General features: G+C 37.8%; 1 protein-coding gene across 2 annotated transcripts in view; it reads right to left on the bottom strand.

Annotated features, from left to right (window-relative positions):
• Window positions 1-16,273, bottom strand: part of LOC139756779 (ER degradation-enhancing alpha-mannosidase-like protein 1) — a 59,396-nt gene continuing 43,123 nt past the window's right edge. For both annotated transcript variants that reach the window (XM_071676560.1, XM_071676561.1), the window contains 4 exons: window positions 15,306-15,476; window positions 12,927-13,097; window positions 6,579-6,743; window positions 1-307 (listed from right to left, as the gene is read on the bottom strand). In XM_071676560.1, coding sequence (XP_071532661.1) covers window positions 215-307; window positions 6,579-6,743; window positions 12,927-13,097; window positions 15,306-15,476 — 600 coding nt within the window. In that variant the 3' untranslated portion in view covers window positions 1-214. The remainder of the gene's footprint in view (window positions 308-6,578; window positions 6,744-12,926; window positions 13,098-15,305; window positions 15,477-16,273) is intronic.

The raw sequence follows: 16,273 nt of genomic DNA, 5'->3' as shown, positions 1-16,273 counted from the left end.
CTTTTCTTTGTTTTACTAACAAGAAAATAATTTGACAGTAATGACAAGAATTACAGGGAATATTAGAACTTGAATAATAACAGTGAAAAATTATTTGTTCAATAAATTGTATGGTTTTCCTGTTATGTAACCATATGAAAACAAAAGTCCCATTACCAGGTAGCACTGTCCTCACATATTGCTACAATAATAAGGTTTCTAACATGACCGACCATCATAAATCAACTCCAAGAGACACTGATATCTGCTCCAAATAATGACTTTTCAATGGGAGACCATAGAGTCTTTCTTCACTGATGGCAGCACACTGAAACAAGAAAATACCAAATGTAAATATTTAATGACTGATATACTTATAAAATCTCTTAAAAGTACAAGCTGTTTCTTTCTATATTTGGGCAATGCAAGCCTGTTCAGAGATAAAACTTCATGACTTGTTGGAAAGGGTAACATAAAAACCCAATTATAAGAAAGCCAAACTACCTAATAAAAGAGACTACAACTCACACTGAAGTATTATTTTTTCATTATTATACTTTGTCGCTGTCTCCCATGTTAGCAAGGCAGCGCAAGGAAACAGACGAAAGAATGGCCCAACCCACCCACATACACATGTATATACATACACGTCCACACACTCACATATACTTACCTATACATCTCAATGTATACATATATATACACACACAGACATATACATATATACAAATGTACATAATTCATACTGTCTGCCCTTATGCATTCCTGTCACCACCCCGCCACACATGAAATGACAACCCCCTCCCCCCCACATGTGCGTGAGGTAGGGCTAGGAAAAGACAACAAAGGCCACATTCGTTCACACTCAGTCTCCAGCTGTCATGTATAATGCACTGAAACCACAGCTCCCTTTCCACATCCAGGCCCCACAGAACTTTCCATGGTTTACCCAGACACTTCACATGCCCTGATTCAATCCACTGACAGCACGTTGACCCCGGTATACCACATCTTTCCAATTCACTCTATTCCTTGCAAGCCTTTCACCCTCCTGCATGTTCAAGGCCCCGATCACTGAAAATCTTTTTCACTCCATCTTTCCACCTCCAATTTGGTCTCCCACTTCTCCTCGTTCCCTCCACCTCTGACGCATATATCCTCTTTGTAAATCTTTCCTCACTCATTCTCTCCATGTGACCAAACCATTTCAAAACATCCTCTTCTGCTCTCTCAACCACACTCTTTTTATTACCACACATCTCTCTTACCCTTTCATTACTTACTCAATCAAACCACCTCACACCACATATTGTCCTTAAACATCTCATTTCCAGCACATCCACCCTCCTCTGCACAACTTTATCTATAGCCCATGCCTCGCAACCATATAACATTGTTGGAACCACTATTCCTTCAGATATACCTATTTTTGCTTTCCAAGATAATGTTCTCAACTTCCATACATTTTTCAATGCTCCCAGAGCTTTCGCCCCCTTCCCCACCCTATGATTCACTTCCGCTTCCATGGTTCCATCCACTGCCAGATCCACTCCCAGATATCTAAAACACTTCACTTCCTCCAGTTTTTCTCCATTCAAACTTACCTCCCAGTTGACTTGTCCCTCAACCCTACTGTACCTAATAACCTTGCTCTTACTCACATTTACTCTCAGCTTTCTTCTTTCACACACTTTACCAAGCTCAGTCACCAGCTTCTGCAGTTTCTCACCCGAATCAGTCGCCAGCGCTGTATCATCAGCGAACAACATTTGACTCATTTCCCAAGCTCTCATCCACAACAGACTGCATACTAGTGCCTCTCTCCAAAACTCTTGCATTCATCTCCCTAATAACCCAATCCATAAACAAATTAAACAACCATGGAGACATTACGCACCCCTGCCGCAAACCAACATTCACTGACAACCAATCACTTTCCTCTCTTCCTACTCGTACACATGCCTTACATCCTCGATAAAAACTTTTCACTGCTTCTAACAACTTGCCTCCCACACCATATATTCTAAATACCTTCCACAGAGCATCTCTATCAACTCTATCATATGCCTTCTCCATATCCATAAATGCTACATACAAATCCATTTGCTTCTCTAAGTATTTCTCACATACATTCTTCAAAGCAAACTCCTCATCCACACATCCTCTACCACTTTTGAAACCATACTGCTCTTCCCCGATCTGATGCTCTGTACAAGCCTTCACCCTCTCAATCAATACCCTTCCATATGATTTCCCAGGAATACTCAACAAACTTATACCTCTGTTGAGAGACAAAACTTCATGACTTGTTGGAAAGGGTAACATAAAAACCCAATTATAAGAAAGCTAAGCTACCTAATAGACTAAAACTCACATTGAAGTATGTAAACAAATTATCTGACAATTTGGTTACACATGCTTAATCTGACTGAAAAGAACATATTAAAGTTGGGAGGAATGGCACTGTATATCTAAAGGTGTTTCGTTGTTTAAATGCAGAAGAAAGCCTCTCAACAGAATTCTGTTTTCTATACTTGACAGTACACTGAAAAGACACAAACCTATGAACAAAGAATGTAAAGATTTTAAGGATCATTTTAAGGATCAAGTGAAAATCCGATTGTTAACAAAGATGGGAAAGTGTCTTTATTGTATGAAGAGTAGGGTAAACCTAGGCTTCGTAAGGTGTAATAAAGATGCCTTTGTCGAGGATGAAGTGAATTTATGCTTATCAAGGGTGTATTGAAGATATATCTAATAACGGTGTTTCTCTCCAAAGTGAACATGATCACCTCTCTCTCTCCAATTTTGATGCCTTATGGCTAAAAATTTCTCTACCCTCTATAACTTTGCTTTTATGTTTTTCATATTTCTTCCAATTCCTCTTACTATGTACAACTCTCTCACTATCTGATTTCTTTCCAAGAAGCATTGCTTTTCTCACATAGCCTCATGACAATCCAGAATACCAAACAAACAATCTATGGATTTGTATTTAGCTACTGATTTAGCTGTTTGAATAAAAATCACATGTCAATTATACAAGGGCTTTCTCATAATGGGAACAGTAAGATATCATAATAGTATTCTTAATAACACATCTGAAGTCCTACATTCCATTTTTTCATAAAATCAGGTCATCTCTTATTCATCTTACATGAAATCATGTTGCAAACTTAAGAAAAAATCATCCTTGGGTTCTATGGAATCTGAAATGTGCAGTATCATCCCAATTCTTATGGTATGGTTGGTGCTTCTGCTTATTTGTTGTATGCCTTCTCCATTATGAAATCCTTTCCTTAACCCCTATTCTTTAATTTAATTTGGAATGATGCTGTAATATGTTTACTGAAACAGGACAAACTTTGGAGATGATTATTTTCAAAAGTAATTGCACCACACTACTAGTTAATGAAGTCTGGCAAGCTACAAGGATGAGTTGTTATTTACCAAATATCATGTGATTATGAAGGGGAACAATACAAGAGCAAAAAGGACGACTATAATTATCAGAAACTTTAAACATATGCTTAAAGAAAAATTTGAAGTAAACAAAATGATAATAATCATCAGGGCTTCATTATTGTGCATGTGAGGTAATTATAAAAATGCATGCTAATTTTCCTTTACTTATGCAAATCTTGAGCATGAATGACCATAAATGCTTTAAAGATACAAATGAAAATTTGAAACACTTATAACTGAATCAGATGACGTTGTAAGTGGCTGTTCATCAACAAGTAACTGTGCTGGAACAACAGAATGATATGTGAAAAAAAAAGATTTCACAAGAAACACGAAATATAATCACTGTCCGCTATCATTACTATTATATCCCAAGACCAGAACGCTGAAGTTTGATAGTTATGGAGACTCTATTGCCATGGCTACCCAGTTGAGGGAGTCCCGGTTGGAACAGGGGTCACAGATACAGACAGACAGATAGATAGAATCCCAAGACCCCGTCAATGGGGCTCCTACACTTTTGAGGATGTGCACTGTGCAGAGGCAGGGAAAGGTGGGCTCTTTTTGGGCAGGTTCTCCATGAAGTTGTTCTCTTTTTCATCTATAGTTAATGATAATACCTCAATGGAGGTGACTTCCTGCTTGCAACATTGCTACTTGCTCGCAGAGAGTAGTACAAGCTCTTCCCTACTTACAACCTATGTGACCAGAAAAAAATATAAAAAATCAAAATGATGAAATATGAACTAAAGAATCTTATACAAAAGGTTATAAGAACTACAGAATCATTTATCAAAGCTGGCTGATAAAAAATGAGGTAATCATGATAGAAACTGAGTAGGATAAAAGAATGTTGTACAGGTATAAGAGTTCTACATGCTATGCTGACATATGTCCAACTTACATCCATTTCGAGCTCTGATTGATCGGTCAGAACGGAACTTGGACATGAGTCTGGGAGGGAGTATATATCAATATCAGGTTGGCATTTTGTTCTTCATTCCACCAACTGTTTTCAAAAACCTTTCATCCAACTGCAATTTCTTAATGATTGAAATAAGTTCTTTAATCAAGGGAGAATAAAAAGATGTTCTGGAAGGAGGTAAATAAAGTGCGTAAGACAAGGGAGCAAATGGGAACTTCAGTGAAGGGCGCAAATGGGGAGGTGATAACAAGTAGTGGTGATGTGAGAAGGAGATGGAGTGAGTATTTTGAAGGTTTGTTGAATGTGTTTGATGAGAGAGTGGCAGATATAGGGTGTTTTGGTCGAGGTGGTGTGCAAAGTGAGAGGGTTAGGGAAAATGATTTGGTAAACAGAGAAGAGGTAGTAAAAGCTTTGCGGAAGATGAAAGCCGGCAAGGCAGCAGGTTTGGATGGTATTGCAGTGGAATTTATTAAAAAAGGGGGTGACTGTATTGTTGACTGGTTGGTAAGGTTATTTAATGTATGTATGACTCATGGTGAGGTGCCTGAGGATTGGCGGAATGCGTGCATAGTGCCATTGTACAAAGGCAAAGGGGATAAGAGTGAGTGCTCAAATTACAGAGGTATAAGTTTGTTGAGTATTCCTGGTAAATTATATGGGAGGGTATTGATTGAGAGGGTGAAGGCTTGTACAGAGCATCAGATTGGGGAAGAGCAGTGTGGTTTCAGAAGTGGTAGAGGATGTGTGGATCAGGTGTTTGCTTTGAAGAATGTATGTGAGAAATACTTAGAAAAGCAAATGGATTTGTATGTAGCATTTATGGATCTGGAGAAGGCATATGATAGAGTTGATAGAGATGCTCTGTGGAAGGTATTAAGAATATATGGTGTGGGAAGCAAGTTGTTAGAAGCAGTGAAAAGTTTTTATCGAGGATGTAAGGCATGTGTACGTGTAGGAAGAGAGGAAAGTGATTGGTTCTCAGTGAATGTAGGTTTGCGGCAGGGGTGTGTGATGTCTCCATGGTTGTTTAATTTGTTTATGGATGGGGTTGTTAGGGAGGTGAATGCAAGAGTTTTGGAAAGAGGGGCAAGTATGAAGTCTGTTGGGGATGAGAGAGCTTGGGAAGTGAGTCAGTTGTTGTTCGCTGATGATACAGCTGATTCATGTGAGAAACTGCAGAAGCTGGTGACTGAGTTTGGTAAAGTGTGTGGAAGAAGAAAGTTAAGAGTAAATGTGAATAAGAGCAAGGTTATTTGGTACAGTAGGGTTGAGGGTCAAGTCAATTGGGAGGTGAGTCTGAATGGAGAAAAACTGGAGGAAGTGAAGTGTTTTAGATATCTGGGAGTGGATCTGGCAGCGGATGGAACCATGGAAGTGGAAGTGGATCATAGGGTGGGGGAGGGGGCGAAAATTCTGGGAGCCTTGAAGAATGTGTGGAAGTCGAGAACATTATCTCGGAAAGCAAAAATGGGTATGTTTGAAGGAATAGTGGTTCCAACAATGTTGTATGGTTGCGAGGCGTGGGCTATGGATAGAGTTGTGCGCAGGAGGATGGATGTGCTGGAAATGAGATGTTTGAGGACAATGTGTGGTGTGAGGTGGTTTGATCGAGTAAGTAACGTAAGGGTAAGAGAGATGTGTGGAAATAAAAAGAGCGTGGTTGAGAGAGCAGAAGAGGGTGTTTTGAAATGGTTTGGGCACATGGAGAGAATGAGTGAGGAAAGATTGACCAAGAGGATATATGTGTCGGAGGTGGAGGGAACGAGGAGAAGAGGGAGACCAAATTGGAGGTGGAAGGATGGAGTGAAAAAGATTTTGTGTGATCGGGGCCTGAACATGCAGGAGGGTGAAAGGAGGGCAAGGAATAGAGTGAATTGGAGCGATGTGGTATACCGGGGTTGACGTGCTGTCAGTGTATTGAATCAAGGCATGTGAAGCGTCTGGGGTAAACCATGGAAAGTTGTGTAGGTATGTATATTTGCGTGTGTGGACGTATGTATATACATGTGTATGGGGATGGGTTGGGCCATTTCTTTCGTCTGTTTCCTTGCGCTGCCTCGCAAACGCGGGAGACAGCGCAAAAAAAAAAAAAAAAAAAAAAAAAAAAAAAAAAAAAAACTACGTGAAATTGGCACAGAATTAAATTCACACCATCAGCACAACAATAACTAAGGTCTATAAGGTCGATCATAAAACTCAAGATTTTTACATTTGCCTGAGAAATGTTGGCTTGTAGTACAGGATCAGTGGATGAAAAAAGGTCAGCATCCCAACTTTTCTGTCGAAGCCAAGTAGCCAAAGGTAATATATGTCCCTCAGTGGTAAACATGTATCGATGAGAGTTAATGTTGACAGGATTCTCCACATCAAACAACTGTGGATAAAACACATATTATTCAACTGTGAAAAAATTAAGCACCGTACGGTAAAACAGTAATGGCAAAAATGAAATTAGATTCAATTAAAAGTTCAAAATATTCTCAAAGAACAAGAACATTCAGAGAATGAAAGATAAACCATACATGAATATATCAAAATGATGCAAGCAAAAGTATAAGAGTACTAATGCTCTCTAAAAAATTGCAGAAAAATAAGGCAAAATGAAGGCATACCAAAACTAAAATACACAAGATGGGTTAAGTTGGATCTCCAGAATGGGATCGCAGTCATTTATGCTTGGAAAAATTCTTCATGAGTGATCTTTAAATTCTGGGCAAATATGAAACAACTTATTATGCTGAAGTAGTGAATTTGTAAACTGCCTTCAAATGACAGGATAAAATAACATGAACAAACTTACAATACATGCAAAGGAACCTTGTGAACTCAGTAGGCTGCTCTGTGTGATGTCATCACTTGACATACATACACAATTACAAACTGGTTAATAATATGGTTCATCTCATAGAATATTAAATAAACTATAAAATGAACAAATTTTATTTTCCAATTCAATAGTGGGCTTGTAATAATGTGGGCATACACTTATCAACTCTCCCAATCTGACCCCAAAGATTGACCTACCTGTCCAATGCTAGAGTGTTGGTTTTCTTTCCCCATACAGATGACCCCAACTTACAATGGTTAGACTTATGATGTTTATCATAAAATAGGCTTTGTCTTCGATGATTCTGTCCAAATGTAGGTTAATGCAAGTATTCTGAGAATGTTTAAGGTAGGTTTGATATACAATATCAAATGTATTAAATGTATTTTCGACTTAGGATATTCTCAACTTATTATGGGTTTCTCGGAATGTAACACCATTGTAAGTTGAGGAGCATCTGTACTCTAGATATTATGTACTCAGGTTTCTGGCCTTGAGAACTGGCTGCTTGTGTCCCCATTATCCACTGGAAAACGTAATTCTTGGCAAGCCACTGAGTCACATGATGACTGGTAAGTCAGGAATGGGCCAATGTTATGTCTGCATCTTTTCTTAAACTGAAAAGATTTTAAAACTACCTTCTCATGTTTTCATACATCAGTGACCTTCCCCTTTATAATAGGCCAGTTTTTCACTTCTTCCAAAACAATCAAATTCTCCCATTAACTCCCCTTTTTTGTTTTTTCAATTTTCTATTCTTTTTAAAGTAGCCCCTATGAAGACTTTTGTCTATGACTGGAGCTCTCAATATAATAGAAATACTGTAGACAATACAATGCAAAAAATGTCTGAAGTGAAAAAATAACAGAAAATCCCACCACTGCAAATTACCCCTTTATAACATGATTAATTCTGAAATTCCATCACTATGAAAAACTACGGAATGGATTGATAGATTTGAATATAAGAAAATACACAAAAATCAATGTCAATACCTTTATGTTGGCCTGAATGAGTGCAAAATAAACAGGAGGGGATGTGGCTGATATGTCTGGCAGCTCAAGATGAAAGGGGAAAATATAGGTTTTCCTTTCACATGAATACAGCATCAAGCTACCTATATTTCTTAAAGCATGCACAGCACTGATAGTGAATTTCATGAGTATATCCAAAAATAGTACACTATGCACACTAAAAATGAGAGGAAGGAAGGATATGGCCTCAAGAGATGAGGGAAAACACGAAGATCCTATTTGTTTGCACGTTGCTCTACTCATTTCCTTACACAGGCATAACAATGATCATGAATTACTTGAATATGTGTACAAATACACATACTAAATGATATATTATGCACTACTCTATAAATGGCACCTCATGTTTATTCTTACCTTATTTTCCTTTTACCCAACATGGCCAGGACTTGGGCATATTTACTTAGGTCATGCTGGACACCATCAAAAACAAAAGCCAGAAAAGTTTGGAAATACTCCAGCTCTTTATTATCATCTGTTACCAACACCTCTGGATTACAAAAATGAAAATCAGGTGCACTTGTTACTAATCTATTCCATGCGAACGTAAAAATGCCAAGCATAAGTGTGATGGTGTCCCTTATTGGCCTCCCACTTCCTTGCTCCCATTAAAATCCCTTTAAATTCACTTATTTCTTCACTTTTTATTTCTTCTTCTTCTTCTTCATTATCCTCATTGGAGGAGAAATATGATAAGCGTTTCTCCTTATCCAGTACGTCATTAAGAAAAATCAACAGTACATATTCCTGTAAGGGCATTATATGAATGATCAGACAGGTCGATGGATACACACCTATAACAGTGACTATGGATGTGAATGAAAGAAACTTCAACAGGCTATCATTTGTGAAGTAAATCAGCTGCACACACACACACACACACACACACACATACACACCCCACCATACTGAGAACTTAAGAGAGCAAAATTTCATGATTATGAAAGTTGAGAATTTGGGTGAAAACTTATATAATAACATTCAACTCCTTGTACAGACCCACCCTGAAAAAAAAAATGAAGAACACTGTTTGGAGGAAGGATTTCCTGAGCCAGTTTTTATGTGAAACAATTCCTAATGCCCGATTATGGTAAGGATATTGTATGTCTGGTACAGATTTGCCATTTCAGTTATCCCATGTTATGCAGAGAGGAAGGATGTAACTTTTGCTTGCAGTGCTTGCGTTTAGTAACATTTTCTCTATTTCTGTTCCAGGTGATTGTAGCAATTAGTCGTATGAAGTTGTCCCATGAAGAGAAGGCCTGTACTTCAGCTAGCAAGTAAGAAGATATGACCATAAACAAGATTTCAAGACGTACTGGAAAGCCTAGTTCATCATCTGGACACTTGTTTTGGGCTTCCTTCTAATGCCGTCCCTCACCATAAAGATGGGTCTGATCAACTTACATAGATCAGTAACATGATTAGGATGGGTTTTTCAGTACATCTTGCTTCATCAGATTATCTGTCATACTGGTCTTCCATGGTTGACAAGATCTGGCTTTTTGGAAGGAGGAAGCCCATACAAGAGTCCAGGTGGTGGGCTCATCCCTAACAGTACATCTTGAAATCTGGCTTATAGACACACTTTCTTGCTTTTAAGCAAGATTATAGGCCTTTTATTACCAAGATAACTTCTTATAATTTAAGGTTAATTAATGGTTGATGAAAATTATCACAGAACAGAAACAGCAAAAATATTTCCATAAGGATGGTGAACAAAAGTTGCATCCTCCACTCTAAATAAAATGAGATCTTAAGGTGGAAAATCATGTTCAGTTACCAGAAATATGATATCCTCAGCATGAGCAAGTAAAAGGTGTTGTTCTGTAAATAAAACCTGATGCATGAAAGCCTTTTCTTAAATAGTAATCACTGTATTTCATTTGTATGACTGTAGCTGCAAAAGACTGTGAAAAATTCTTAAAAGTACATAATATCTTTTTTAATCTTGTTCATCATTTCACACAATAGTGAGGTAGCACCATAAAAATCCATTCTATAACTGCAATGTGCAATGCAACAAAAAAACAGGCCTCCACCAATCAATTGGCAGAATGCATGTATAATGCCACTGTATAAAGGTGAAGGGGATAAAGGTGAGTGTTCAAACTATGGAGTCATATGTTTGTCTAATATACCTAGTAAATTGTATGGGAGAGTATTGACTGAGAGGGTGAAGGCATGTACAGAGCATCAGACTGGGGAGGAGCAGTATGGTTTCAGATGTGGCTCAGGTGTCTGCTTTAAAGATTGTGTGTTAGAAATACTTAGAAAAACAGACGGATTTGTATGTGGCACTTGTGGAAGGGGATGTAAGCTGCTAGAAGCAGAGAAGTTTTTATCAGGGGTGTAAAATGTGTGTACGAGGAAGAAGAGAGGAGAATGAAAGGTTGCCAATGAAGGTTGGTCAGTGGCAGGGGTGTGTGATGTTACCATGGTTGTTTGATTTTTGTATGAATGGGGTAGTTAATAAGGTGAATGAAAGATTCTTGGAGAGAAGGGCGAGTATGCAGTCTGTAGAGGCTGAAAGGGCCTGGGAAGTGAGTCAGTTGTTGTTCGCACTGGTGGCTGATTCGAGTGAGAAACTGCAAAAGGTGGTAACTGAGTATGGAAAAGTGTATGAAAGGAGAAAGTTGAGAGTAAACATGAACATGAGCAAGGTTTTTAGGTTCAGCAGGGTTGAGGGACAAGTTAATTGGGATGTATGTTTGACTGGAGAAAGACTGAAAGAAGTGAAATGTTTTAGATATCTGGAAATGGCCTTGGCAGCGAATGAAACCATGGAGGTGGAATTGAGTAATAAAGTGAGGGAGGGGGAAAAGGTTCTGGGAGTGATGAAGAATGTGTGGAAAGAGATAATGTTATTTTGGAGAGCAAAAAAGGGTATGTATGAAGGAATAGTAGTTCTAACAATATTATATGGTGATGAAGAATAGGCTATAGAAAGGGTCATGTGGAGGAAGCGTGGATGTGTTGGACAATATATGGTGTGAGGTGGTTTGATTGAGTAAATAATGAAAGGGTAAGAGAGATGTGTGGAAATAAAACGTGTGGATGAGAAAGCAGAAGAGGGTGTGTTGAAATGGTTGACATATAGAGAGAATGAGTAAGGAAAGGCTAACAAAGAGGATATATGTGTCAGAAGAGGAGGGAACAAGAAGAATGGGGAGACCAAATTGGAGATGGAAGGATGGAAAGAAAAACATTTTGAGCAACTGGGGAATTTGAGCAACTGGGGATTCTGTTGTTAATCAGTTTTTCAAAGAGTCTGGATACTGAAGAAAGAAGTGGTACTGGACAGTAAGAGGAGAGGCACTTGGGTGTTTTGGAGATTTCAGGATCGAAAATATGCTTTCAAGGGTTTCGGGATGAAACTATGCTCTCTCACCAATCGATAATACAGCCTTGACAAGAGAGACTTTTCACTTGAGGTGTAACCTTAAACAGGTAAAGTCCAACTACAGTATGCAGTAAAATTTGGCATAATCACTTACACTATATGTCATGGTGTATATAGCTGAACTAAATAACTGTAAAAGAAACAGACCATAAATCAATGATGTGTTCATAGCATGGGAGGCATTAAACTCTATCACTGGAACAATTTTTAGCTTGTGTTTTTCATCCATCAACTCATACTTTCTAATCATAGAATGCATTATGATATAGGATAAACATTAATAACACTTATAACTCAGATATTTTATCCAAAGTACCACAAAATAAGTATAAGTCATTGCTGTGTAGGCAGCATGGGTGGGCCAACTGACATTTGTATATCATTGTTTCTTGAAGCAACTCACAGAATGCAACTTTGAAAGGATGACCAGAAGACAATTTTAGACCAGGCAAAGACTTCTGAATGTTGCATTAAAGATATAATTTTTCGGATGTCAAGATGAAAAGTCAATTTACACTTTCCTCAGCCAACTGCTGCAGCAAAAGGGTTAATGTCCACATGCAAGAAGAGTTTAGCTAATTCTATACAACCAGCTGACATAAAGTTCTGTTACGAGCATATGGGATTAGGAGACAAGATTGAAATGAGATTATGGAAATTCACATATGAAAATTTCATAATCTGACGTTAGTAAACAGAGAGACAGAATACTCCAGTGAGAAAAGTATGTCAAAAAATGGATGAGGACCAAATGAATAAACAATATCATTTTAGCAAAGTGACTGGATAGTCATTTAGTAGATGATATGAGGTGGGTATCTTGAGTAAAGGATTATATTTGAAAGGTGAGACACTAGTTGAATTTGTAGATGTACATTAATCATTTCTAAATTATACCATGTACAAATTTCTCTACTCTGTGAAAGGAAAATATTGTAAAGGATGTAGCTAGAGATATTTATCATATCATGTACAATGATACTCTTTATATCATATTTGTATCATCTCTAAATCCATTCCCATTTAAATCTGATTGATCTAGTTCATACAGGCACTCAGTTAACTTGTTCATATCCTTAATCCACATTCATGTGCTAATGAGAAAAATGGATTTTAGGTTTATACAAGTGCTTTTCACTTTCCCACTTCACACATTCAGTTCATACATTACATGAAACTAAACTCTACATTCATATCACCTATGCATACAAACTGATTCCACTGCATGTGATTGAATATCATTCCTCCGTTTTTTCCCTCCATCTATCCATTATGATAATTCTGATTACTTACCAGATACAAGTATTTGCATGTCTCAGAGAGAAAAAATGATTCCATACGGTCCTCAAGGGTCATGTCCAAGACAGAATGAATAGTAGCATATCCACACTGTGCTTTGGTTAGATTGTTGAGGGAATTCAGTATATCTCGTCCCACATGTAGATAGAATGGATTCTTTGTTGCCTGTGAGTACAATTTTAATCAAAATATTGGCTTATGTCATTACTTTTGAAATAATGTATACAGAACATGTCAATAACAAAATATCAATATATAAACAGAACATTGGTAATTTCATATACAGTAACTGAAAAAACCTTTGACTAAATGGTGTTGAATAAATGTCATGAGCTGCAATATCCCTGCTTCAACTCTTTCTGAAAAACATGAGCTATCTGAAAGGCAGCTAAGCTCATCTCCTCATGAAAACCACAATCATTGGCACAACCAATACCCAAGCAAGGCAATCACTGTACTCTTAACTTAAAGTTCCTCATGGCTTCATTACCCTCCCATGATTTCACTCATCTGAAAGAAGAAGCCCTTAAAGATCAACAACCTTGTGCTATTTCTGCTCTCTAAGAATACACTACATCTATGCCTTTCCTAACACTTTTTAGTCACTTCCCTGATTTCACTTCTCCTCATGACTACATTATTTCTAAGACTTAATCATCAGCTGAAGAGCTCTATGTATATGATCAACCAGTGTAAATATAAATGGAGTACCATGTTAAAAGGAGATACACACTATATAAACTCAGATGAGAAGGAATAAATATAGAGGGAAACTGAAGCAAAGATGGAAGGAAAATGATACTGTGTGCATGTGTCAGGAATGTCTAATTGAGGTTATCTAAAGGATACAGCATGATAACAAGTGATTATCTATAGGAATACAGCACAACAGCAATGTCTGATGTAGGAAGCAGTTGGTAGGGTAGCCAATGACCAGGAAGGTACATTACCAGTACTACCTGCCTGGGTATCAGGAGGGTTAGTGACATCTGCTTTGTGGTTGTCAAGTTGTATTCCTCTAACCCAGGTAGCTGCCTTTTCTTTCTACCTCACAAACATGTGGACTACTGGCTTCTGTCCACAAACATACAATCTCTCCTTGTCATAAGTAACACTTGCCAACGCTTAAGCAGCTAATCTTTTGCAACTCTAAATTTTCCTGCAGTGAGCACTATGTGCTAGCCCTGCCTTTTGGCAAAATGGTAGCAGAAGTATATAGTAGTAGGTAGGAACATTCAAGCAGGTAGAAAAATCCTTAGGTAGAAGCATTAGATAGAGGTAGTCATTAGAAGCATGAGATAGGAGCCTCTCCAAACAGTGCACTAGATTTGCCCTCTGGCAATGGCCTGTTAAGGGTGACATACTAAAGGCTAAGAAGCAGCACTGGAGTTCTTGGTTATAGAAGTCATCCCTTTGATGGCATTCCAACTGGAACCAGTGTCAGATATATATATATATATATATATATATATATATATATATATATATATATATATATATATATATATATATATATATATATTATCCCTGGGGATAGGGGAGAAAGAATACTTCCCATGTATTCCTTGCATGTTGTAGAAGGCGACTAAAAGGGGAGGGAGCGGGTGGCTGGAAATCCTCCCCTCTCTTGTTTTTTTTAATTTTCCAAAAGAAGGAACAGAGAAGGGGGTCAGGTGAAGATATTCCCTCAAAGGCCCAGTTCTCTGTTCTTAACGCTACCTCGCTAACGCGGGAAATAGCAAATAGTATGAAAAAAAAAATATATATATATATATATATATATATATATATATATATATATATATATATATATATATATATATAGATAGAACAATACGGAAAGAAACTTATGCTTCTGACATCTAACAATTCTAATCCCTGTTTGCTGTCTCCTGCATAAGTGAAGTACTGCCATGAACAGATGAGGAAATGGCTTCATTTGCTCTCATGCATTCTCTGGTTATTATGTGTAATGTACCAAAACCACAGCCCCCAAATCACAACCAGGTCCTAAAGACAATTCTGTGGAATCTCCAGCTCAGTCCAATGAAAGCAAGCTACCCCCTGTATACAACATCACTTCAATTCCCTCTAATCCATGCATGTGTTTCACCCTCCTGCATGTTCTCTCTCTGAGCACTCAAAATTTGATTAATTTCATCCCTCCATCTCCAGTTCGATCTACCCCTTCACCTTGTCCCTCCACTTCTAACACATATATCCTCTTTGTCAACATCACTCTCATTCTTTCCAAATGTCCAAACCTTTTCAACACACCCTCTACAGCTCTCTTAGCTATACTCTTCATATTACAAAAACCTCTCTCTTACCCTATCATTACTTAGAAAATCTATGATTAGCCTTATCAAATACCTGGTAAAGTAAATACGTAGACTCTACAAATTCAGGTCGCAGTGGGTAGAACATGACATCAGGAGAAATACGTTGCCAATTGAATCTCTCTGGAAGTACCCCATACTTTTTCCAAATTGTGTAGTAAAGAGCATGTGTACAGATGGCTTCCTCCATATCTCCAGCTAGAACCTGAAACGATTAAGAGTGAAAAGGGAATTTATGAATCTGTTTACTTTCTGCCTAAGTTCCAAAATAAATTCTAATTCACATTGCTCTATTTTATTAAATCTTACAATGATGCTAGTTCCTTTAGTACAGGATAATGATGTGTATGAGTGATCTGTAAGGCTGTAATTCTCTGATTCAACCTGTAAGGAACGGAAATAGCAGGAATGGATTACCTGCCACTGAATATCTATAGTGAAGGTATGCCACAAATCAGGGCTAGAATATGATGATCAGTGCATATCCTGTTATTTTACAGTGTTGTTGTTTTCTAGATTCATACACATTCCATAGCTGTCTACTGGAAAAATTTTGTCATTTGCTCTAGCTTCTCTAAAAAAAATGATTACATGTCTCTCCATCCAAGCAATGGGGATGCACTACAACATAAAAAAAATGCCTGTACATTGAATCTTTGTATTGAAAGCTGAAAAGTATATAGGGAAAATGGTAATGAATTCCTAACACCTCCCACCTCCCAGAGTACCCCCTTTTTACTCTCATCATGGAAAAAGATACATGTCTGTTTGAAGTATGAAAAATGCTCTTTCTGGGGCACCATCCTGTGAATGTTGAGGTTACAAACCTTTTAACCCCCACTTCTCTCATGAAGTAAATGCCTCTCATTCTCAAAAGCCACTTATTCGGCATCTAAATCCTGGGTCCTGAATCTGATCAATCTAAAACCTCCACTCAGTGATGACATCATTATCCCTGGCTATCAGTATTAACATACTTCATTATATTCATGAAGTAGAGAT

Source organism: Panulirus ornatus, chromosome 23 (assembly GCF_036320965.1).
Source record: "Panulirus ornatus isolate Po-2019 chromosome 23, ASM3632096v1, whole genome shotgun sequence".
In the NCBI taxonomy this organism is placed as follows: Eukaryota; Metazoa; Arthropoda; class Malacostraca; order Decapoda; family Palinuridae; genus Panulirus; species Panulirus ornatus.
Note: the sequence above shows the minus strand (reverse complement) of the source record. Positions and strands in the feature narration are given on the sequence as shown.